General features: G+C 42.6%; 1 protein-coding gene across 1 annotated transcript in view; it reads left to right on the forward strand.

The window, feature by feature from the left end:
- The window catches only part of LOC141050731 (uncharacterized), a 107,675-nt gene that overhangs the window by 42,101 nt on the left and 38,497 nt on the right, over nucleotides 1-27,077 (forward strand). The window contains exons 3-6 of the mRNA XM_073547341.1: nucleotides 3,664-3,719; nucleotides 11,555-11,781; nucleotides 13,538-13,806; nucleotides 21,114-21,239. Of these exons, the coding sequence (XP_073403442.1) occupies nucleotides 3,664-3,719; nucleotides 11,555-11,781; nucleotides 13,538-13,806; nucleotides 21,114-21,239 (678 nt within the window). The remainder of the gene's footprint in view (nucleotides 1-3,663; nucleotides 3,720-11,554; nucleotides 11,782-13,537; nucleotides 13,807-21,113; nucleotides 21,240-27,077) is intronic.

Below are 27,077 nucleotides of genomic sequence, written 5' to 3' on the forward strand. Positions count from 1 at the left end.
TGGAGAATAGATCAGAAATCAGGGGTAACGGATACTGATATTTAACAGTAATTTTGTTGAGGGAACAATAGTCAATACAAGGTCTTAATGAACCATCCTTTTTAGCCACAAAAAAAAACAGCACCTAAGGGTGAAGAGGATGGTCTAATATGACCCTTCTCCAATGCCTCCTTAATATAGGATCGCATAGCCTCGTGCTCGGGTACAGATAAATAGAAAAGCCGACCCTTGGGGAATTTACACCCCGGGTTCAGCTCAATAGCACAGTCATAACTCCTATGAGGAGGCAGAGACGCAGACTCATTCTCACTAAATACATCATAAAAGTCAGCCAAATAGGAACATCATGCGACTGGGGAGAGGTGGAGAAAACAGGAGCATCACTAAGGGCACACCGACAACCCCAACTCACCACAGACACAGATTTCCAATCCAGAACTGGATTATGGATTTGCAACCAGGGAAACCCCAGAACAATGGTATCATGCAAATTATGCAACACCAAAAATCTGCAATTTTCTTGATGGTCTGGGGCGACCCGCATTACCACCTGGGTCCAAAACTGAGGTTTATTCTTCGCCAAAGGAGTAGCATCAATACCCCTCAAAGGGATAGGCGTCCGCAGAGGTGTCATAGGAAATCCACAACGTTTAGCAAAATCCAAGTCCATCAGGTTCAGAGCTGCTCCTGAATCCACAAAAGCCTTGGCGGAAAATGTGGACAGGGAGCAGATCAGAGTAATTGCCAGAAGAAACTTGGGTTGAACACCACCCACAGAAAACGTGTGTGCACAACGTTTCTCTCGTTTAGGGCAGACAGAAATAATATGCGAGGCATCTCCACAAAAAAAACACAGCTTATTACGCCTTCTGAACTCCTGACGTTGCGCCCTAGACAAAACTCTATCACATTGCATAGGTTCAGACACTTGTTCAACAGGTGGCAACACCTCTCGTGTAGTTTTGCGTTCACGTAAACGCCGATCAACCTGAATGGCTAATGACATAGAATCGTCAAGACCAGAGGGAACAGGAAATCCCACCATAGTATCTTTTACAGTTTCTGACAAACCCTTCCGAAAGAGAGCAGCCAAGGCATTATCATTCCAGGTAGTAAGGACCGCCCACTTTCGGAATTTTTGACAGTACAACTCTGCCGAATCCCGACCCTGGCTTAATGCCAACAGGGTCTTTTCAGCCTGATCAATAGCATTAGGTTCATCATACAACAACCCCAAGGCTTGAAAAAATGCATTCACATTATTCAGAATAGGATCATCAGGTTTCAAAGAAAACGCCCAATCCTGGGGATCGCCACGCAGCAAAGACATGACAATTTTAACCTGCTGCGCGGAGTTCCCCAACGAGTTAGGCTTCAAGGCAAAAAATAATTTACAATTATTCTTGAAATTCAAGAATTTAGACCGATCCCCCAAAAATACATCAGGAGTAGGAATCTTTGGTTCAGCAGCATGTGAATGAGCAAGATAGGCGGAAATTCCCCGCACTTCAGCAGCGAGCTGCTCCACACGATCAGACAATTGCTTCATCTCCATTGAGAGAAAAATTCCCCCTACGGCCTTAGAGATATAGAGGAAAAAATATGCACACAAAAAAAAAAATTCTGACACTTTTTTTTTTTTTTTTTTACAATTCTCTCCTGCTATTGAGTACCCTAGGATCTGCGGTATGGCTGGTGATTCTGTTATGATGAGTCACCGAAGGAGGAAAAAACAAAATACCAGCTAAGTCCAGAAAAATCAGAGAGGTTGGCAGCTATCGGATTGCAGATCCCTGAACCTATCCACAACAACTAGCAGTAGCCGTGGGGGGTTCCTACGGTGTCCTAGACCCCTCGATCACAGCCGGAGAACTATATAGCCTAAAGACAGAAAGGGGAAAAACTAAACTGCCCCAGAGCAGACCCCAAAGCAATAGGCAGCCCCCAACATATAATGACGGTGAAGCAAGATGAAAACACTAACACAGATAGAAAGATAGGTTGAGCAAATGATGGGGCCCAAGCTAACTACATAGGACAGGATAGGAAAGCTGCTGTCTGCCATCCGCAAAAACCCTATCAAAATGAGCCAACCGACTGATAGGAAAAACAGGCCCTGAAGTCACTAGGCTTCAAAAGACTATATCAGCACTCAGGTATATTCTGAAGACAGAGCAAAATATCAACAGATCAGAGACAAAAATGAAATTCAGCTCACCCCCTGCTGGGTATGGCAGAACTCCCAAAAAACAAGGCAAAACAAAAACCAAACTGAAGAGTACAAAGCAGAGCAGAAAAACTTAGCTTTGAGATGCAGGAATCAGACTGGTCTCCAAGAATCCAGCAGGATCACCAGCAAGGCAGAAGGGCGTCGGCAGCCTTATATCCAGTCCTTAATTCCAGCCACCCAGTCATCATCTAACTGCCCAGGTGTTTGGCAATCAGTCTCACTACCTTCCTTCACTAGAGGAGGGAGTTCATCAGACCTCAATGGTGAAGGGAAAAATGAACTCACAACAGTTCTTTCTTTCCCTTCTTTCTTTCTCTCTCTGTTCTTTCTTTCTCTCTGTTCTTTCACTCTGTTCTTTCTTCTTCTGTTTTTTCTTTCCCCTATTTCTTTCTCTCTCTCTGCTTTCTTTCTCTGTTCTTTCTTTCCCCTTTCCTTCTCTCTCTCTGTACTTTCTTTCTCCTCTTTCTTTCTCTCTGTTCTTCCTTTCTCTCTCTCTCCTTTCTTTCTTTCTCTCTCTAAGTTTTCTTTTTTCTCTCTTTCTGTTTTCTTTTCCTCAGTACCAGTCAGTGTGCACACAGTACCAGCCACTGTGCCCATAATGCCAGCCACTGTGCCCTCAGTACCAGTCAGTGTGATCAGCAGTGCTAAATGAGTGTGATTGGGGCGTGGACATGGGTGTGACTAGTTGTGAAATGGGTGTGGTCAGGGCTGTGGCCAAAAATTTGCCATGGCACGCTGCGCGCCGCAGCCTTTGTCCCTCTTTCCCTTCTTCAAAAGTTGTGAGGTATGCATGCATACAACTCCTGTCTGGAGGAGCTGGAATAAGCTGGGTACGAAGCCGGCCCTAACACATGCACACAGGGTGGTAACGAGTACCACATGCACACAAACACCATGTGAAAGAGATCATAGCACGCCGACGGGCGCCTCAGAGATCCTTTTATAGACTAGGCCAGTTAGAAAGGACCCTACTCGCTGGCCAATCTGGACTCGCCGCAGGACCTGAGCGGCTGATGACCGACCACCAATGGGAGGTCACCACCTCACGAGCATCCTCAGTAGGGCGAATCCTGCGCTTAATCTCAGGAGTGACTGTTCGCCACTGACTATTTCCAGTTACTATAGCTGAACCTGGAGAGGAAGCAGCGAGACGCTGAGACCGACGTCTTTGCTGAGCAGCATTCGCTGTGGTTGAGACTGAATGGGGGAACGCAGGGGAAGACAAGGCTTGGGATCCATCCAATGCAGAGGGAGAATCCCTGCGCCTAACATGGGATGATTTTGTTTTTTAGGTTTTGTTTTTTTTTTCATATTTTTAAAAACTTTTTTTGTCACTTTTTAGGGGACTTAAAACTGCGGTCGTCTGATTGCTTGTGCTATACACATATTCAGTGATTCCCTCATATAAATGTATTCTGCCATTTCCTCCTTAGTATTCGGAGTGTGGAGATGTGACCCTCAGTCCAGTAAAAAATGGGAACACGTACAGGTAAGACGTCATCTGCTAGAAATGTCACTGTAATAGAAACAGGGAAATAACTGGAAAAAGTAAAAAACTTTTCCTGGTAAAGTGTAATCATAATAAATAGGAAAATTAAGGACCAACAGAATAAAAATTACATGGCAACTTTCAACAGATTCTATTTTTTATCGCCGTAAGGCAGAGGATATTTTTTACTTTTTTCCTCCCCTTCTTCCAAGAGCCATAACTTTTTTTATTTTCCCGTCAACATTGCCATATGAAGGCTTGTTTTCTGTACGACAAGTTGCTGTTTTGAATTCCACCATTCGTTTATATACAGTGGGGGAAATAAGTATTTGATCCCTTGCTGATTTTGTGAGTTTGCCCACTGACAAAGACATGAACAGTCTATCATTTTAAGGGTAGGTTAATTTTAACATTGAGAGCTAGAATATCAAAAATAAAATCCAGAAAATCACATTGTATAAATTCTATAAATTTATCTGCACTTTGCAGTGAGAAATAAGTATTTGATCCCTCTGACAAACAAGACTTAACACTTGGTGGTAAAACCCTTGTTGGCAGGCCCAACAGTCAGACGTGTTTTGTAGTTGATGATGAGGTTTGCGCACATGTCAGGAGGAATTTTGCTCCACTCCTCTTTGAAGATGATCTCTAAATAATTAAGATTTTGAGGCTGTCGCTTGGCAACTCGGAGGTTCACCTCCCTCCATAAGTTTTCTATGGGATTAAGGTCTGGAGACAGGCTAGGCCGCTCCATTACCTTAATGTGCTTCTTTTTGAGCCACTCCTTTGTTGCCTTGGCTGTATGTTTTCGGTCACTGACTTGCTGCAAGACTCAGCCACGACCCAGTTTTAATATCCTGGCGGAGGGAAGGAGGTTGTCACTCAGGATTTTCCGGTACATGACTTTATTCTCCCATTGATGCGCTGAAGTAGTCCAGTGCCCTTAACAGAGAAACACCCCCAAAACATAATGTTTCCAATTCCACCTCCATGCTTGACAGTGGGGACGGTGTTCTTTGGGTCATTGGCAGTGTAAGGAAAACACACACACGAGAGGATCGGGGGATACGGATATCCACCCGCGCTCACCAATCTGTGATGGAGCTTACACAGTCACAGCTCTCTGGTGCCTCTCTTACCCTCAGGTCAGTCAGGGAACTGCACTTAGGATAAGTAGTCACCGGAGAGGCTGCCCTTTCAAGTACTGGTTATTGGGGCACCCTGCAGTGAGGGCGGTATATATCACCAGTCCCAGGCCGGAAATATATTTATAAACCTCCGATCCATCACTGCCAGGATCCCCCAATAACACCAGAACGGTATGCTACCACCAGTTCCTCATTAGATATAAGCCCGGTCCGTTAACAAGCTTACATAGGGTCAGAAACCAACCCCAGGTAGCATATAAGTACCCGCTGGATTCACGGACGTGGGAAATCGAGTTTCGGGATAAAAAGCAGCCCAAAATTAACTGATACTTTAATCGCTGAAAGGTGCACTGGATACTACAAATATATGCAGAGTAATATACAGAGATTACAGCCAGAGGTACAGATGAAGATTAGGGTATGGCCGTTAGCCGTTTGTATTTCTTGCATTTTCTTACTATTGCACCAGCAGTTGTTGTTAGCTGCTTGCATCAAGTAACCATGTCTTATCCCTTGTGGACTTCATGAAAGCGATAGTCCATAGGCACCTTCCTAGTTTCTGGCCCGTCTCCCCACGTGACGTGACATGGCTTCCATGGCAGAACAAAGGCTACTTTCACACTAGCGTTGTGCGACGGCCGTCGCCCTGCGTCGGGGCGATGTACCGTCGCACGCTGTGAAAGCTGTGGACAATGGGGGCAGCAGATGCAGTTTTTCATCGCATCCGCTGCCCCATTGTAATGTCTGGGGAGGAGGGGGCGGAGAAAATGGCAGAGAGGACACACAAAAAAGCGTTACGTGTAACTTTTTTTGTGCCGACGGTGCGCCAAAACACGACGACGATGGATGCGACGTGTGGCAATGCGTCGGTAATGTAAGTCTATAGAGAAAAAACGCATCCTGCGGGCAACTTTGCAGGATGCGTTTTTTCGCCAAAATGACGCATTGCGACGTGCGTCGCACGACACTAGTGTGAAAGTAGCCAAAGACGGACCTAAAAGTGTGTGGCTAGCTTTTAACCCTTACCGTGCCCCCTCCCATATTTGCCACCGCCCCTCTGGGTTGGACTGGATTCTTCTCCCTTCATCCCCTAGCTGAAATAATTCCCAATATCTAGGATGGGTCATAACTTCCTTGCGGGAGGTCCAAACGGGACGACTGACGTCTCAACGGGTTCATTGGGGCTGGACCGATACAGAGAGTCCAAACTTGGGTCAGTTAAGTGGTTCTGGAGAGCCAGTCTTGATAGCTTGGTATCCGGAACCGCTAGAGCAATGTGAGATGCAGGGGTGCGTGCAGGGGGCTACCAGGCTTCTGGAGATACATTGGCCTTAAAGGGAACCTTTCACCCCCCCCGGGTGTTTTTTAACTAAAGGAGCCACCTTCAGCAGCACTAAGTAACGCCAAAATATTAACTTTTATAAATAGGTCCTCATACCTGTAATGCGTCCCATAGGTATGGTGTGTCCCCCTGAAGCAGCCGCCTCCCCATCAATCATGTCTCTGTAGCGTCTGGGCCCCGCCTCTCATAGCCGTCCATCATGCCCCTGCTCTGCCGTCTGTGTTCCGCTTCCCATAGCCGTCCATCATGCCCCTGCTCTGCTGTCTGTGCCCCACCTCCCATAGCCGTTTGTATTTCTTGCATTTTCTTACTATTGCACCAGCAGTTGTCTCCTTCTCTCCCAGCGTCTTATGGTTTTGTAGCCCATTCCAGCTTTGTGCAGGTCTATGATCTTGTCCCTGACATCCTTAGAAAGCTCTTTGGTCTTGCCCATGTTGTAAGGGTTAGAATCTGACTGATTGAGTCTGTGGACAGGAATCTTTTATAAAGGTGACTATGTAAGACAGCTGTCTGTAATGCAGGTAATGAGTTGATTAGCAGCGTCTAACTGGTCTGTAGGAGCCAGAACTCTTAATGGTTGGTAGGGGATCGAATACTTATTTCTCACTGCAAAATGCAAATAAATTTATACAATTTATACAATGTGATTTTCTGGATTTTATTTTTGATATTCTATCTCTCAATTTTAAAATTTATCTACCCTTAAAATTATAGACTGTTCATGTCTTTGTCAGTGGGAAAACTTACAAAATCAGCAAGGGTTCAAATACTTATTTCCTTCACTGTATATATTGTACTGATAAATGAAAAAATAAATTCCCCCTGTGGTCAGGGAATCATACGCCCACATCCCCGGGAACAACCTGTTCACAAACAGGTTCAAAAACCAGGGGAAGAGTCTTGAGGAGATCATTTGCATATTCCCAGTGCCTTCTGGGATAAGTGAAGAGTCTCCGCGAGCTCAACGATCACTGGGTTTTGGCCGTTGCAGCTGAAAAGAGGAAATCGGAAAACCAGGGGAAGAGTCTTGAGGAGATCATTTGCATATTCCCAGTGCCTTCTGGGATAAGTGAAGAGTCTCCGCGAGCTCAACGATCACTGGGTTTTGGCCGTTGCAGCTGAAAAGAGGAAATTGGAAAAACCGCGCGCCGATAGGCGCGCGAAATTTGGCTCATCTTTCATCGTTTTTAAGAAATCTCAAGATGGAAGAGGCCAGGAGCCATTTGGTGAGCTGCATTTCTTGCTACATGTTCACAGATTTACCAGTGGAAAAGCCAAACTTCACATGCCACAAATGCAAGCTTGTGTCCCTGTTGGAGGAAAAGTTGCAAAATCTCGAAGAGAGGTTAGCTACGTTGAAGATCATTAAGGAAGGTGAAGAGTTCTTGGACAGAGCAGAATTATCTCTTCATGTTACAGAAAGAGAAGAAATTCGAAGTGCACCTGAAGAAACAGAGGAATGGAGACATGTGACCCAGAGAAGCAGGAGGACCAGGAGGCAGTCAGCACCCATACTGCTCAGGAACCAGTACCAGGCTCTCACGCAGGAAAACGATGAAGAAATACATCAGGATAAGACTTTGCCAACAAACAGCAACCTTGTACGCCCTCAGAGTCCTCCTGGATGGAGAAAGAAAAATGTTGTGAAGAAGAAACGGAGAGTGGTGGTCATGGGGGATTCCCTGCTGAGAGGAACAGAGGCCGCTATCTGCAGACCGGATATAACTACAAGAGAAATGTGCTGTCTTCCAGGTGCAAAAATTAAAGATGTGTCTGACAGGATATCAGGACTCTTCAGACCTACAGATGACTACCCATTCCTGCTACTACATGTGGGGACAAATGACACCGCAAGAAACGACCTGGAAATCATCTGCAGAGACTTTGAAGACTTAGGCAAGAAAGTGAAAGAACTGGGAGCGCAGGTGGTCTTCTCTTCCATCCTCCCAGTGGATGGCCATGGAACAAGGAGGTGGAATAAGATTCTGCAGGTGAACAACTGGCTACGTCGATGGTGCCGTCAGCAACGATTTGGATTTCTGAATCACGGAGTGAACTACTTATACGATGGACTACTTGCTAGAGATGGGGTGCACCTTACGAAGACTGGAAAGCAGGTATTTGGAAGTCGCCTTGCTACACTTGTAAGGAGAGCTTTACACTAGAACAACATGGGAAGGGAAGCAAAAGACCAGAAAAAGCCATACACCTGACAAATGCTATTGAGAACTCTGCTATTAGAAGTGGAAAGGAAGAACAAAGACGAAAGAATCTAATTAATAAAAATAATGGAGAAAGAGAAACCAATCACAAACTAAAATGTTTCTATACTAATGCACAAAGCATGGGCAACAAACAAGGAGAATTGGAACTACTAACACAGGAACAGAAATATGATGTAATTGGAATCACTGAAACTTGGTGGGACAATACACATGATTGGAATACAAGACTAGAAGGATACAACTTATTTGCAAGAAATAGACTTGATAAACGAGGAGGGGGTGTCGCATTGTATGTTCGAAACGCGTATATCTGCACAGAGATTGAAGCTTCAGAGACTGGGAGTTCTGTGGAAACTGTTTGGGTAAGAATACAAGGACAGAACAATGGAAAGGACACCATTGTAGGCATTTACTACAGGCCGCCTGTGCAAGCCGAAGATATAGATGAACTCTTTATGCATCAGATGGCCAAGTTCTCCAAAAAATATGACATAGTTGTCATGGGAGATTTCAACTATCCAGACATTTGTTGGGAATCTCTCTCAGGCAAAACTAACAGGTCAAGGAAATTCTTATCCTCTCTTTCTGACAACTTTATCTTCCAAAAGGTAAGGGAGAAAACAAGGGGAACTGCTACCTTGGATCTAATCCTTATAAACAGGGAGGAAATGGTTGAGGAGGTAAAAGTGGCTGGGACCCTAGGAGGTAGCGACCATGCTATTTTAGAATTTTGGATTACTAGAGGTGGAAGACCTGTGAAGACTCAGACGTCAAGGTTAGATTTCAGAAAGGCAGATTTTAAGGGATTCAGAAAGAGAATTGGAGGGATCCAATGGCTGGATATCCTTAAAGACAAAAATGTCCAGGAAGGATGGGAAATCTTGAAAAATGAAATTCTCAAAGCACAGTTGTTAACAATTCCGAAAAGAGGGAAGAATAGGAAGCATTTAAGGAAACCAGGATGGATGAACACAGAACTTAAGCACATGCTAAAAAGGAAGAAAAAAATGTTTATAAAATGGAAAGAGGGAGGCATATCTAAAGAAGAATATAATGCTGTCTGCAGAACCTGCAGGGCACAAATCAGATTAGCTAAAGCTGAAAATGAACTGAGGCTTGCAAGAGATGTCAAAAGCAATAATAAAGGATTTTGGGGATATGTCAAAAGTAAAAGAAAAGTCAAAGATGCTATAGGATTTTTACAGGATGAAAATGATGAAATGGTAAGACAGGATGTTGAGAAGGCTGAACTTTTAAATTCCTATTTTGCATCTGTTTTCTCTCAGAAAGGAAATGCAACATCAACTGTTATTCACTGTCCTATTAAGGGAATAGAAGAATCCAGGATATCTATAAACAGAAAGATAGTGAGGAAACACTTAGCTAACCTAAATGAATTCAAGTCTCCAGGTCCAGATGAATTACACCCCAGAGTACTGAAGGAGATAGCAGAAGAAATTTTTGAACCCCTCTCCATAATCTTTGAAAATTCTTGGAGAACAGGAGAAGTGCCAGAAGACTGGAGAAGAGCAAATGTTGTTCCTATCTTCAAAAAGGGGAAGAAGGTGGACCCAGGCAACTATAGGCCGGTGAGTCTGACTTCTATACCAGGAAAGATCTTTGAACAAATTATTAAACAACATGTATGTCAATACCTGGATAAGAATGAAGTGATTAAACAGAGTCAGCATGGGTTTGTAACTAATAAGTCATGTCAGACTAACTTAATTTCCTTCTATGACGGTATCACTGATTGGGTGGATCAAGGAAATGCTGTAGATATAGTATATCTTGACTTCAGCAAAGCATTTGACAAAGTCTCTCATACAATCCTTATTGAAAAAATGACTAAGTATGGAATGGACAAGGCAACTGTTAGGTGGATTCATAACTGGCTTAGTGATCGGACCCAAAGAGTGGTCGTAAATGGCTGCACATCCAGTTGGAAGAATGTCTCAAGTGGGGTACCACAGGGCTCTGTCCTGGGCCCTGTATTGTTCAACATCTTTATCAACGATTTAGATGAAGGAATTGAGGGTAAACTGATTAAATTTGCTGATGACACAAAGCTAGGAGGGATAGCTAATACTAGAGAAGAGAGAGAGAGGATTCAAAAAGATTTAAATAAACTGGAGAAGTGGGCAGCAACTAACAGAATGGTTTTTAACAGGGAGAAATGCAAAGTACTACATCTGGGCAATAAAAATGAAAAAAGCATATATAGAATGGGAGGAATAGGGCTAAGTGACAGCACATGTGAAAAAGACTTGGGTATACTAATAGATCACAGACTGAATATGAGTCAACAGTGTGATGCAGCAGCAAAAAAGGCAAATGCAATTCTAGGATGTATTAACAGAAGCATACAGTCTAGATCACGTGAAGTCATTATTTCCCTCTACTCCTCTTTGGTCAGACCTCATCTGGAATATTGTGTCCAGTTTTGGGCACCACATTTTAAAAAAGACATCAACAAACTGGAGCAAGTTCAGAAAAGAGCGACCAGAATGGTGACCGGTCTGCAAACCCTGTCTTATGAGGAAAGGTTGCAGGATTTGGGAATGTTTAGTTTGCAAAAGAGAAGACTGAGAGGAGACTTAATAGCTGTCTACAAATATCTAAAGGGATGTCACATTGTAGAAGGATCAACTTTATTCTCATTTGCACAAGGAAAGACTAGAAGCAATGGGATGAAACTGAATGGGAAGAGACACAGATTAGATATTAGAAAAAACTTTTTGACAGTTAGAGTGATCAATGAGTGGAACAGGCTGCCACGAGAAGTGGTGAGTTCTCCTTCAATGGAAGTCTTCAAACAGAGGCTGGACAGACATCTGACTGGGATGATTTAGCGAATCCTGCTTTGAGCAGGGGGTTGGACCAGATGGCCCAGGAGGTCCCTTCCAACTCTACGATTCTATGATTCTATGATTCTATGATTTTGGTGAGTAGTTTAAGATCTGCATTTAAAAAATGAAATTGGAAGATAGGAGTCTGGAATTATCTCATCCTTACCATTAGTCGGCAGGTGAATAATTACTTTATGATACTTATAAATATTTTGCACGGTGACTGGCGCCAGGAATACACAATTTGTCACCTGTTTTGCCTTTGTTCCAGACTAGAGATGAAATCTTCTGGCCTTTTCCGCTGCAAATATACCGGCATTAAGTTCCGGGTGAAAAATCCTCTGATTATTGAATACGAGATCGATTCTTGGCGCAATCACATGACGCCAATACAGAGGGACGGATGTGCGGCTATAAGTCATCTCTTCAACATCAAGACATCGGTGCAGCCGGGAGAAGTGTCAGCCGTGTATCTACCACATAACTTATCAGCAGCAGGTACAGAAAAATTGAAAATATATATATACAGGAGCTTCTCTCTAAATTAGAATATCATCAAAAAGTGAATTTATTTCAGTTCTTCAATACAGACAGTGCCTCTCCTCTATTCTATAGAGTCATTACACACAGAGTGATCTATGTCACGGGTTTATTTCTGGTAATGTTGATGATTACGGCTTACAGCCAATGAGAACCCAAAAGTCATTATCTCAGGAAATTAGAATACTTTATAACACCAGCTTGAAAATTATTGTAAAATCTGAAATGTCATCCTACTGAAATGTGTGATCAGTAAATGCACTCAGTACTTGGTCGGGCTCCTTCTGCATCAATTACTGCATCAATGCGGCGTGGCATGGAGGTGATCAGCCTGTGGCACTGCTGAGGGGTTATGGAAGCCCAGGTCGCTTTGATAGCAGCCTTCAGCTCGTCTGCATTGTTGGGTCTGGTGTCTCTCATCTTCCTCCTGACAATACTCCATAGATTCTCTATGGGGTTAAGGTCAGGTGAGTTTGCTGCCAATCAAGCCCAGTGATACTGTTGTGTGTACACCAGGTATTGGTACTTTTGGCAGTGTGGACAGGGGCCAAGTCCTGCTGGAGAATGACATTCCCATCTCCATAAAGCTTGTCAGCAGAGGGAAGCATGAAGAGCTCTAACATGTCCTGGTAGACGGCTGCGCTGACTTTGGTCTTGATAAAACACAGTGGACCTACACCAGCAGATGACATGGCTCCCCAAACCATCACTGATGGTGGAGACTTCACACCACACCTCCAGCAGCTTGGATTGTGGCCTCTCCACTCTTCCTCCAGACTCTGGGGCCACTGACCACAGTCCAGTTCTTCTTCTCCTTGGCCCAGGTAAGACGCTTCTGGCGTTGTCTATCGGTCATGAGTGGCTGACACAAGGAATGTGACACTTGTAGCCCATGTCCTGGACACGTCTGTGTGTGGTATGAAGCAATGACTCCAGCAGAAGTCCGCTCCTTGTGAATCTCCCCCACATTACTGAATGGCCTTTTCTTAACAATCCTTTCCAGGCTGCGGTTATCCCGGTGGCTTGTGCTCCTTTTTCTCCCACACTTTTTCCTTCCACTCCACTTTCCATTAATATTCTTGGATGCAGCACTGTGTGAACAGCCGGCTTCTTTACCAATGACCTTTTGTGACTTCCCCTCCTTGTGGAGTGTGTCAGTGACGGCTTTCTGGACATCGGTCAGGTCAGCAGTCTTCCCCATGATTGTGGAGTGTGTCAGTGACTGCCTTCTGGACATCGGTCAGGTCAGCAGTCTTCCCCATGATTGTGGAGTGTGTCAGTGACTGCCTTCTGGACATCTGTCAGGTCAGCAGTCTTCCCCATGATTGAGGAGCTACTGGAACAGACTACGGGACCTTTATAAACACTTAGGAGCCTTTACAGCGGTTTATTGTTAATTATTCTAATTTCCTGAGATAATGACTTTTGGGTTCTCATTGGCTGTAAGCCATAATCATCAACATTACCAGAAATAAACCCGTGACATAGATCACTCTGTGTGTAATGACCCTATAGAATAGAGGAGAGTCACTGTTTGTATTGAAGAACTGAAATAAATTAACCTTTTGATGATATTCTAATTTTGGGAGAAGCTCCTGTAAGACGGGATCCTTCTAATGATCAAATCACATTCACTGGGAGAGAGGTAACTGCTCACACGACCTCGGCTCCTGACTGGCATCCATATTTCTATATTTCCCATCTTTGTTCACAGAATGTGACATGTATAAACCCTACATCAAATGTGTCCATTACAGACCAGGTAAAATAATCCTGGAGACGCCGACCCAGATCGACCCATCCTACGTGATACTGGAAGACCCAAGTTTTTCCTTTCTGGGAGCTCTGAAAGAAAAGTGGTGGATGTGCATATCACGCTTTTTCTCTTTCCCTGGAGCCGTCCTGATGTTCGGCAAAAAACTGATGACCAAGTATCTCATTCACCTCTACCTGGTACCGAACAATGAAGCTGAAGTAAAGGAGGTAAAAGATTATTTATGAGAGCGGCTGTTTCTTGAGATTTCTTATACCAACAGCTGATAAAATGCCAAGCGAGAGGCCAAGTTCAAAAATGTTTTTTTTTTCTGCACCAAAATATGCATGCCCCAAAAGAAAGGGACTACTTTATACAACAAAACTGTCACTTTCTCTTATACAAGACGTTTATTTTATTGAAAATTACACAAAACAAAATTAGTAAAAAATGAGTGTATATCCCAGGTGGATGTGAATACTTTTCTGCCCAATGATGACAGAAGTATTCTAGGAGTGATACTTTTATTGGCTAACCAGAAAATAATATGTTTGCAGGCTTTCAGAGCACAGTGGCTCCTTCTTCAGGCAAGATTTCTTGAAGAAGGAGCCTCTGTGCTCTGAAAGCCTGCAAACATATTATTTTCTGGTTAGCCAATAAAAGTATCACTCCTAGAATACTTCTGTCATCATTGGGCAGAAAAGTATTCACATCGATTTTTCTGGCTAACACGGTACCACAATACAATTTGTTATTGTACATCATTATCCCAGATGGAGAAACACAAAAAGGACACATCAAGTCTGGATTTCATGCATACAGTGGGGCAAAAAAGTATTTAGTCAGTCAGCAATAGTGCAAGTTCCACCACTTCAAAAGATGAGAGGCGTCTGTAATTTACATCATAGGTAGACCTCAACTATGGGAGACAAACTGAGAAAAAAAAATCCAGAAAATCACATTGTCTGTTTTTTTTTTTTTCATTTTATTTGCATATTATGGTGGAAAATAAGTATTTGGTCAGAAACAAAATTTCATCTCAATACTTTGTGATATATCCTTTGTTGGCAATGACAGAGGTCAAACGTTTTCTGTAAGTCTTCACAAGGTTGCCACACACTGTTGTTAGTATGTTGGCCCATTCCTCCATGCAGATCTCCTCTAGAGCAGTGATGTTTTTGGCTTTTCGCTTGGCAACTCCCTCCAAAGGTTTTCTATAGGGTTGAGATCTGGAGACTGGCTAGGCCACTCCAGGACCTTGAAATGCTTCTTGCGAAGCCACTCCTTCGTTGCCCTGGTGGTGTGCTTTGGATCATTGTCATGTTGAAAGACCCAGCCACGTTTCATCATCAATGCCCTTGCTGATGGAAGGAGGTTTGCACTCAAAATCTCACGATACATGGCCCCATTCATTCTTTCATGTACCCGGATCAGTCGTCCTGGCCCCTTTGCAGAGAAACAGCCCCAAAGCATGATGTTTCCACCACCATGCTTTACAGTAGGTATGGTGTTTGATGGATGCAACTCAGTATTCTTTTTCCTGCAAACACGACAAGTTGTGTTTCTACCAAACAGTTCCAGTTTGGTTTCATCAGACCATAGGACATTCTCCCAAAACTCCTCTGGATCATCCAAATGCTCTCTAGCAAACTTCAGACGGGCCCAGACATGTACAGGCTTAAGCAGTGGGACACGTCTGGCACTGCAGGATCTGAGTCCATGGTGGCGTAGTGTGTTACTTATGGTAGGCCTTGTTAAAAACGGAAACTGAGGACTATTGGAGAAAAGGTGTGAAAGACAATTGTTCATTGAGCCCCAGTGGAGACATTGTACCTAGGGTCACTATCCACCGGCACTCCAATTGTGCCAATGCCCGTTTGGAATTTCCACCCCTGGTTCCACAATGGATACGGTCTATTCCACGGACCGAGAAGCCAGTCGGGTTTGAGCCATGGCACAACTTGGAAATATCTGTGGAGTCTTTTGACGCCAATATGTCCCAATATGTATAAAATAGTCCTTTTCTTTGGGGCATTCAAACTCCAGGTTCTCTGTAGGTTCTATATCATGGGGAGTTGCCCATTAATTACAATAATATTATGTTAAGTGACTTTTTGCAGGTATGATACCTTTTGTTGTACCAAAATATGCATATTATTCTTAGACGAATTGTCGTTTTGCTTGACACTGAAACTGCCCTCACTAAAGTCTCTAATGATCTGCTAACAGCTAAATCTAATGGTCATTACTCCATGCGAATTCTCTTGGATCTCTCTGCAGCATTCGACACTGTGGATCATCAGCTCCTCCTCACTATGCTCCATTCCATTGGCCTCAAGGACACCGTTCTCTCCTGGTTCTCCTCCTATCTCTCTGACCGCTCCTTCACTGCGACTTTTCCCAGCATTTCTTCCTCTGCTCTTCCCCCTTTCTGTCGAGGTTCCTCAGGGTTCAGTCTTAGGCTCCCTCCTCTCACAGCCAGAAATCTTGCTGGTTTTGAGGTGACCAAATACTTATTTTCCACCACAATTTGCAAAATAAATCTTCCCAAATCAGACAAGGTGATTTTCTGGATTTGTTTTCTCATTGTGACTCTCATAGTTGTGGTCTACCTATGATGTCAATTACAGGCCGCTCTCATCTTTATAAGTGGGAGAACTTGCACAATGGGTGGCTGACTAAATACTTTTTTCCCCACTGTATGTGGCACAGAATTGTCCTTTATTCCCTCATGTCACATGCATATTAAAAACATTCTCAGAATCTGACCTTTTCTCACATTTGTCACTGCAAAAACTCCTCCTGTTGCTCCTATTTATTCTTGTCGGGATCATTACAACTCTCTACTGATCGGTCTCCCTCAAGCCAATCTCTCTCCTCTCCAATCTGTTCAGAATGCAGCAGAAAGTCATATTTCTGTCCAGCCGCTACACCGATGACTCCACCCTGTGCCAGTCATCGCACTGGTTGGCGATCCATTATAGAGTCCAATATAAACTTCTCTCACACCCACAAAGCGCTCCACAGTTCTGCACCACCCTATATCTCCTGCCTCATCTCTGGCTACCACCTACAGTGGGGAAAATAAGTCTTTGATACACTGCTGATTTTGCCAGTTTTCCCACCTACAAAGAATGGAGAGGGCTGTAATTTTTATCGTAGGAAAAATTCACCTGTGAGAAACAGAATCTAAAAATAAAATCCAAAAAATCAGATTGTAGGATTTTTACATAATTAATTTGCATTTTAATGCTTAAAATAAGTATTTGATACAATAGAAAACAGAACTTAATATTTGGTCCAGAAACCTTTGTTTGCAATTACACAGGTCACATGTTTCCTGGAGTTCTTTCTTTTATTTTTTTTTTCCTCTAGTTCTTGACCAAGTTTGCACACACTGCAGCAGGGATTTTGGCCCCCTCCTCCATACAGATCTTCTCCAGATCTTTTAGGTTTCGGGGCTGTCGATGGGAAACACTGAGTTTCAACTCCTCCAAAGATTTTCTATTGGGTTCAGGGATGGAGACTGGCTAGACCTCTCCAGGACCTTGAAATGCTTCTTACGGAGCAACTCCATAGTTTCCCTGGCTGTGTGTTTCGGGTTATCGTCATGCTGGAAGACCAAGCCATGACCCAGCTTAAATGCTCTTACGGAGGGAAGGAGCTTGTTGGCCAAAATCTAGCGATGTATGACCCCATCCATCCTGCCTTCAATACTGTGCTGTCGTCCTGTCCCTTTTGCAGAAAAGCACCTCCAAAGTATGATGTTTTCCCCACCATGCTTTATGGTTGGGATGGTATTCTTGGAGTTGTACTCATCCTTCTTCTTCCTCCAAACACGCGTGGAGTTGATACCAAAAAGTTCTATTTTGGTCTCATCTGACCACATGACCTTCTGTCCCATGCCTCCTCTGGATCATCCAGATCGTCATTGGCAAACTTCAAATGGGCTTGGACATATGATGATTTGAGCAATGGGACCTTGCGTGCCCTGCAGGATTTTAACCCCTTTACCCCTGAGGGTGGTTTGCACGTTAATGACCGGGCCAATTTTTACAATTCTGACCACTGTCCCTTTATGAGGTAATAACTCTGGAACGCTTCAACGGATCCCGGAGATTTTGAGGTTATTTTTTCGTAACATATTGTACTTCACGTTATTGTTAAAAGTTCTTTAATATAACTTGTGTTTATTTGTGTAAAATAAGGCAATTTGGCAAAAATTGTGAAACGTTTGCAATTTTCAAACTTTAAATTTTTATGCCCTAAAAATAGAGAAATATTTCACACAAAATAGTTAATAAATAACATTTCCCACATGTCTACTTTACATCAGCACAATTTTGGAACCAAGTTTTTTTTTTTGTTAGGAAGTTATAAGGGTTAATAGTTGACCAGTCATTTCGCATTTTTACAACAAAATTTACAAAACCATTTTTTTTAGGGACCACCTCACATTTGAAGTCACTTTGAGGGGTCTATATGGCAGAAAATACCCAAAGGAGACCACATTCTAAAAACTGCACCCTTCAAGCTACTCAAAACCACAATCAAGAAGTTTATTAACCCTTCAGGTGTTTCACAGGAGCAGAAGCAACGAGGAAGAAAAAATTAACATTTAACGTTTTAGTCACAAAAATGATCTTTTAGCAACTTTTTTTTATTTTCACAAAGTTAAAAGAAGAAAAGGGACCCCAAAAGTTGTTGTCCAGTTTGTCTTGAGTACACTGATACCCTATATGTCGGGGGAACTACTGTTTAGGTGCACGGCAGAGCTCAGAAGGGAAGGAGCGGCGTTTGACTTTTTCAAACCAAAATTGGTTGGAATTGAGATTGGACGCCATGTTGCGTTTGCAGAGCCCCTGATGTGCCTAAACAGTGGAAACTCCCCACAAGTGACCCAATTTTGGAAACTAGACCCCCCAAGGAACTTATCTAGATGTGTGGTGAGAACTTTAAACCCCCCAAGTGTTTCACTAAAGTTTATAATGCCCGAATGTGAAGAAAAAAAACACATTTTTTTCTTTCCACAAAAATGATATTTTTGCCCCCAATTTTTTATTTTCCCAAGGGTAACAGGAGAAATTGGACCTCACAAGTTTTCCAATTTGTCCTGAGTACACTGATACCCCATATGTGGGAGAAATCCATTGTTTGGGCACACCTCGGAAGGGAAGTAGTGACATTTTGGAATGCAGACTTTGATGGAATGGTCTGCGGGTGTCATGTTCTGTCTGCAGAGCCCCTGATGTGCCTAAACAATAGAAACCACCCACATGTGACCCCATTTTGGAAACTAGACCCCCAAGGAACTTCCCTTTTTGGAACTAAGCGTTGAGCATTGTTTGGATGAAGAGAGATCAGCACCGATCCTAGGCGCAGGTCACCGTGGCTGTGCCCTGCGATTGGCGCGATCGATGTGATCATCGATCGCACCAATCAGAGCAGTTTTCGGGGATGCCTGGCGTTGCCAAGCACCAGCCTAGGATCGAGTACTTCGGTACTCGATCCTAGGCTGGGCCATCACTGTTTCAGGCAATCTGCCTGAATCAGTGAGAAAGGCTGCAATTGGCTGTTCAGAATTGAACAGCCAATCACAGTGATCATGAGTGCGTGTGGGCGGTGACGCCCCACAGGGTGACGGCACCATCTACCCACTTCGGTCGCAGTATCGCATTAAAGATATGACGTGCTATTCCATCCATGGTCAAATTGGCCCAGGTCACATGAACGGAATAGTACGTTGGATGTCAGAAAGGGGTTAATCCATGACGGCATAGTGTGTTACTAACTAATGTTTAGAGACTGTGGTCCCAGCTCTCTTCAGGTCAGTGACCAGGTCCTCCCGTGTAGTTCTGGACTGATTCCTGACCTTTCTCAGAATCTTTCTTACCCGATGAGGTGAGATCTTGCATGGAGCCCCCCACCGAGGAAGATTGACAGTCATACTGTGTTTCTTCAATTTTCTAATAATTGTGCCAACAGTTGTCACCTCTCACCGAGCTGCTTGCCTACTGTCCTGTATCCCATCCCAGCCTTGTGCAGGCCTACAAATTTGTCCCTGGTGTCCTTAGTCAGCTTCTTGGTCTTGGCCATGGTGGAGAGGTTGGAGTGTGATTGAGTGTGTGGACAGGTGTCTTTTTATACAGGTAATGAGGCCAAACAGGAGCAATTAATCCAGACAATGAGAGCAGAGTAGGAGGCTTCTTACAGTAACACTAACAGGTCTGAGAGAGGCAGAATTCTTGCTGGTTAGTAGATGATCAAATACTTATTTCATGCAATAAAATGCAATTTAATTATTCAAAAATCATACAATATGATTTTCAGTATTTTTTTTCTAAGATTCTGTCTCACTGGTGAAGTGTACCTACGATAAAAAATTACAGACCTCTCCATTCTTTGTAGGGGGGAAAACTTGTAATATCTGCAGTGTATCAAATACTTATTTTCCCCACTGCACCTGTCCTCTCCACAATGCACCACCCTCCATCTCCTCCCTCATCTCTGTCAACCACCCAACCCGCCTCTCCACAGTTCTACACCACCCTCCATCTCCGCCCTCATCTCTGTCAACCACCCTACCCGCCTCTCCACAGTTCTGCACCACCCTCCATCTCCGCCCTCATCTCTGTCAACCACCCAACCCGCCTCTCCACAGTTCTGCACCACCCTCCATCTCCGCCCTCACATACCACCTGCTCTTCGTTCTGATAATGACCTAATGACATCCTCTATTATACAAACTTTTAAAGATACGGCAATACTAAATACTTTTTATTTCTTTATTTTGGATTAAGAAAAGGAAGATGATTTCAACATTTTTGTTGGTTTTTTTTTTTTTACGTTTTTTAACTAATTTTTACATCTTGTTTTAGTCCCCTACAGAACTGGAAACTTTAATTATATGATTGATAGTACTATGTTCTACAATGGTTAAGTGAGCTAAAAATGATCTATTTTTTAAATCAGATTTAGGTCTTACATCTATTTTATTTTTTAATTATATTTTTTGATCTCACAATCTTCATTAAAAAAAATGGTAATATTGAAATTTTCCCACTGGCCATTGAGGCTCTATTGGATTCTATATTTCTTGTTGTTTTCAGGACTTTTCAGCAGGCTCATTATAAATATAGGCAGGATTACAATTACAGGTAACTCCTCTATATACAGCTGATAACACAGGATCCACCATTCACAGTAGATATCACAGCTCACCCCCTCCTCCTATACAATGATTGATAAACACCTCTTTATACAGCTCACCTCCTCCTGTACAATGACTGATAACCCCGCTATATACAGTAGATAACACAAGACACTCCATTCACAATAGGTGATGTCACAGCTCACCTCCTCCTTCTCCTGTACAATGATCTTTGCAAACGCTCATTAGATGTTTGAATACAACCGGTAGGGGCAGAGTCGGATCATTACTGTTAATGTACATGTGTTGTTTCTTGAAACAAAGAGGAAACTGACTTTAGAAGTGAGAGCCTAATATGTATAATCATTTCACATTAATCTTATCCAGGTTATTCAGAGTAACAAGCTCAGGAATGGATTCCACTTGTTTGACGTCCCGGCATTCATACAAAATGCCTGCACTAGAAAGAAGTACCTTGTGTCAGGACCTGAAGGTGCCTTTATATTTCCCAAGGTAAATGTGCAGAAGACCAAAGCTCCAAATCTGCTTCAGCGTTGAAGCGTCATTTCTTAGCATAAATTCTCTTTCCTTTAGTAGGAAGCAGGGCTGTGGAGTCGGTAAGCCAAACCTGCGACTCCGACTCCTCAATTTCCCTTACACCGGCTCCGACTCCCACATATATTGCTTATATTTAAGTGCAAAATGTATTGTAGTACAATGTGAACATCAGACATTTAATCATTTCTATGATACAATAATCAAGATATTTAGATAGAACATAATATCTATTTATTGGAATACAACTTTAGAACACAAAAAACTGTAATAAATTGTAAATATGTAATACACTATGTAATATCGATTACATATATATATATATATACACACACTATGTAATAAACTATAAGTGGCAAAAAACAGTTTTCAACAAAAACATACTAAATAACATTTGTGCAGTCTATGAATTTGTTGTAAGAAATAGAATTGCCTCCATCAGATCCTCCTTCATAGATGACCTCACATCTGACCTCATTATTCTAAGGCCAGAGAACAACCTCTCTACAGTAACTTGGGTTGGAGGTAAAGCCGTAACCGCATGGGAACATCTCTAACAATTTCCGGGTATAAAGGAATTGCCTCATGCACAGTCGGTTTTGATGAACGGTTTCATTTTTCTTTGAGAGCAAGTGAAACATTTTGCTGAAATCTGGTCAATCTGCTGCTATAGGAGACGGAGTGAAATGTTTTTCCTTGTGGCAACGCTTTGCCTGCTCCATGTCATCCAAATACTTGTCAAAGTCAAACTCCTCATCTGATGAGGATGAAGATATGGCAGCAGTAGCACTGTCAGGACCCGAGTCCTCTTACACCTGGCAGTCCTCCTGTAGGCCACTCTTCCTAACTGCTACCTCAGTCAGAGCTTCTTTTCCTTTAGTAAGCTGTTGATCATCAAGCAATATACGATGACTTGGGTCCACATAAACAGCTGCCAGAAAATTTTTATTTTCCAATAGCTGTGTCTCTCTCCATTTCATTGAAGCAGACATGCCATCTGCGATTAAACCTCCTCTTTGGGACAGGCAAAATAGCAAGTTCTTCCACTCCCTTATGAAAATGCCAGGAGTTAAATCCTCAGCTTGAAATTTTTTAGTCACGGTAAATAGGTGATTAAGCAATTCCTTCAATTCAGCCACCTGTGTCCATTGACCTTCAATTAGGGTTACCTGAGGGTTCACCATATCTATAAGAAACTGTTTTAGTTCAAGCAATCGCTCAATCATTAAATAAGTGCTGCCCCACCGAGTGGCTTGATTGACAATTGCCCCTTTTCCAGCACGTCTCTTCAAGATGGAATCAATTTTAGGGGTTCTGGCGGCAATAACCAATTTCCTCACTTTTCCAATCAGATTTCCAACATGTCCCTCTTGCAGACTATCTCTTATTGCCAGCTGCAGCGTGTTCACAACACAGCGCATGTGATGAATAGGAAAGTGTTTTGAAGCAGCTGCAACAAGATCATCTATTTCTACAGTATCATTTTGCTGTTCTTCTGTAGTAATATCTGTTTGCTTCTCAGTTACATGAACAGCACTGTGGCCTTCCATCTCAAACATACTGAATCCTAAATGTTCCTCTAGCTGTTGTTCATTACTCTCATTCATCAGTGTAATAATAATAATAATAATTTTTATTTATATAGCGCCAACATATTCCGCAGCACTTTACAATTCAGCGGGGACATGTACAGACAATAAATTCAATACAAGTTAAGACCATTTAAACAGTGACATTAGGAGTGAGGTCCCTGCTCGCAAGCTTACAATCTACAAGGAAATGGGGGGACACAGTAGGTGAGAAATGCTTGTTAATTCAGGTCTGGCAATTATAATAGGGATTTTCATATAAAGCTGCATGATCCGGTCATCAACCCGTGTGTTTAAGTGCAATAGTCAAGTATCAAGTGCAGTTATCGTGTGCATGGAGGGTGGAGACAGATGAATAGTAGGGTGCAGATTCAGAATAATATTTGGAAGGAGGGAACAGGGCAAAGTTAGCTTGCTGGGTAGTTGATGTGGTAGGCTTGTTTGAAGAGAAGGGTTTTCAAAGCGCGCTTGAATAGGTCAGGGCTAGGTATCAGTCTGATCGTCTGAGGAAGTGCATTCCAGAGAGCTGGAGCAGCACGAGAGAAGTCTTGGAGACGGAGGTGCGAGGTTCGGATTACGGGGGATGTTAGTCTTAGGTCATTTGCAGAACGGAGGGCACGTGTAGGGCGATAGACCGAGATGAGAGAGGAGATATAAGGCGGTGCAGAACTGTGGAGAGCTTTGTGGGTGAGAGAAATGAGTTTATATTGGACCCTGTAGCGAATAGGTAGCCAGTGTAATGACTGGCACAAGATGGAGGCATCGGAGAAGCGGCTGGACAGAAATATGACCCTGGCTGCCGCATTCAAGATGGATTGGAGAGGAGAAAGTTTGGTAAGAGGGAGACCGATCAGAAGAGAGTTGCAGTAGTCCAGACGAGAATGAATAAGAGCGACAGTAAGAGTCTTAGCAGTTTCAAAGGTGAGAAAAGGTCGGATTCCGGAGATGTTTTTAAGATGCAGGTGACAAGAGCGAGTGAGTGATCGAATATAGGGAGTAAAGGAAAGTCCAGTGTCGAATATGACCTCAAGACAGCGGGCGTGCTGCTTGGGAGTTATGGTTGAATTGTACTTATGTTTGTAATTGTACTTATGTTTGAAGCATTGTCCGTTACAATAGCAAGAACCTGTTCTTTTGTGAGTTCGTAATCTTGCAGAACTTTTTCCACTAAGGCCTGGAGAAACTGGCTTCTGTGATGAGCTTTAGTATCTTTTACTGGCTACGTGTTGGTAACAATTTCTTTGTTGTCACAAACATATCGAACATTGATGGCAAAATAGTTCACTCTGTGACGTGTGCAGGCATCCATTGTAAGAAACATGAAGCGTTTTTTGAGAGTCTTTTTAAGATCTTCCTTTTGTTTAAGAGCTTCTTCAATCACTAATTTTCTAATACTTTCTCTTTCCAGAGAAACACCAAGTTTGCGGCCATTTCTCCATTAAGAGCTGTAAAAGTTGGTCGTGCAAATAATGTTAATGGTAGACCGTCCATCACAACAAGCTCGATGAGCTGTCTTTTAAACATATCTTTTATCATTGTTACAGTAACTTTGTCACTTACAAAATATCTTGTTAATGATGTTTGAGATGCTCTTTCCTCCTCCTTTGCCTGGCAGGAAGTGCTGGGCACGGGTTTCTTGGTGCTGCTGTTATCTTTCTCAATCACAGCTTTGAAAACTTCTGGGTGGAAGCGTTGTAAATGTCTTTTTAGATTGGAAGCTCTTGTAGGAGCATTTTTATCACTGCCTGAGTATGCACTGATTTTAGCATCACAGCATTTGTTTTCCTCTGGGTCACTTGTCATACATTGACACACAAAATATGTTTCTTCTTGAGTCACTGTGAAATGCTCAAATACAGCTGACTTCATGGGGAGCTTCTTAGGCATTTTGTAATCATATACTGTAAATTCACTCTCAAAATAATTTTGTCCTATAAAATAAAATAATGTATATTATAATTCCAGCAAGAACAGGGAACCATGTACAGTGGGGAAAATAAGAATTTGATACACTGACAATTTTGCAAGTTTTCCGACCTACAAAGAAAGGAGAGGTCTACAATTGTACACTTCACCTGTGAGAGACAGACTAAAAAAAATCCAGAAAATCACATTGTATGATTTAAATATGCATTTTATTGCATGAAATACGTATTTGATACAGTAGAAAAACAGAATTTAATATTTGGTACAGAAACCTTTGTTTGCAATTACAGAGGTCAGACATTTCCTGTAGATTCTGTTTTTCCCAGTTGGTGTACCTAATGATTAAAAATTTCAGACCTCTCCATTCTTTGTAGGTGGGAATCGACAGTGTATCAAATACATACTTTCCCCACTGTATAATTTTAGATAGAAATAAAACAAACTTTGCATAAACCAATAGTACAGATGACAAATATAAAGTTTGTAAAAGATGTTATTAGATCGCTTTACTTTGAATTTCCAATCTCAGGCTTTTCTTAGGGTACAGCTCACCAAATGCTTCACAGTCTATAAAGAGGGGAGGAGGGAGGGAGCAAGTTTGTTGTGTATCATACTCCAGGAACAAAGAAATTGATAACAGAGCTAATAACTTAATGTTTTGGCTTCTATACCTATACAAGTCCTTATATAAGTCCTCATCAATCCTGTTGCTGTATTTTCCCTGTATATTGTATAGAAGCTAGCTTCCCAAAAGTATATGAGCTCAAAGAAAAAAACAAACAAGCATCAAGCATACAGAGGGAACATACTGGACTATTGATTTATGCACAGTTTATTGAAAGTTTAAATATGCTTTAAGAAGTAATTACCTTAATCTTGTTATCCTGTTCACTCTAGCAATTCTTCTGAGATGAGTGCAGGCCTTCCTTCTCTCTGAGTGTGTTTACTTTGTACCCTTGTCTGTAGAGGAGGAGCTTCACCAGTGCTGGAGTGCAGCACTGACTTATCTCAGCTAAGACAAAGCCTAGATCCTCAGGATACATTCATACCATAGGCGTAGCCAGGATCAAAACTAGGGGGGGGGGCAGAACCTCATACTGCACACCTCAGCTGCTGCAGAACCTCATACTGCACACCCCTACACTTGAAAATAAAGCCTGCGCCTTAAGAAGATGTGGTGATGAATGCAGTCTATTTATTCCAACTATCAATTGATGTTGATGTTACTGAAGACGAGCAATGCCTGTCCTGGGCGTCCTTTTGGGCAGCTATGAGCTGTACCTGACTGGTGCTGTAAAAAAAAGGAGTGTTAGTCTGTGTGCTATCCGGCTTTCATTCTTTTTGGTACAGATACGATATGGATAGACAGATATGGATATATAGATAGAGCAGATTTCTAATCTGCTTTTGCTATTGAAAACATTATCTATGAGCTCAAAAACCTTTCAGGTGTTTCGGTTTTTTAAAAAGCTGATCTGCTTTTGCAGCTGAAAAACGTATCCTCAAAAAACGCATCAAAAACGCTGTGTGTGAATGTAGCCTTAGATCAGGAATAGAACAGCCATTTATAGGACATTTCATAACTTTCCCAAATTCCTATTAACAAATATTCAGCACATCCTGCATTGAATTACTGTACCCAATTTATTATATATTTTAGGAGTGGGAGTCGGTCCATTTTATACCGACTCCACCAAAATGAGCATCGACTCCACAGCCCTGGTAGGAAGCAGTGTCACCAATGGGGATTTTATCCTCCTGGAACAAAGGACTGGTGATAGTAATTGCTTTAAATTTGTCTTCCGTTACACCGACTAGTTCCCTTCCTTCCCTTGTGTAGTTATTACAAATAATCAAAAGGCCTAGAAAAATAAAAGACATACTTAATACATGCATAAAAGACAACTTTATTGGGAGGGAAAGTTTGTGCTGCTGCTTCCGACTAAAGCAAAGAGAATTTGCTGTAATAAATGAGGCTTTCCGTGGCATCTTACAGCAGCAGCACCAATGGGGAGATACCAGTTAACCATCCTTTGGGTGGGTACTGTTCACAGCGGACAGTAGGAACGGTATGCCGAAGGCTGACTCTCCTGATCCATGGGTGGTAAGGGCCGAACTCCAAGAGGCTGTCCTGCAGATCTGCTCAATAGGTATGCAGCTTCTCTCCTGCCCATGAGGTGGACATAGCCCTAGTTGAGTGGGCTTTTATAGCTTGCGGAACCTGACAGCCTGCCAGCTCAAAGCAAATAGTAATAGTCTGCCTCAACCATTGGGATAAGGA

This window comes from Dendrobates tinctorius, unplaced genomic scaffold (assembly GCF_039654945.1).
Source record: "Dendrobates tinctorius isolate UK_male_01 unplaced genomic scaffold, ASM3965494v1 ptg000152l, whole genome shotgun sequence".
In the NCBI taxonomy this organism is placed as follows: Eukaryota; Metazoa; Chordata; class Amphibia; order Anura; family Dendrobatidae; genus Dendrobates; species Dendrobates tinctorius.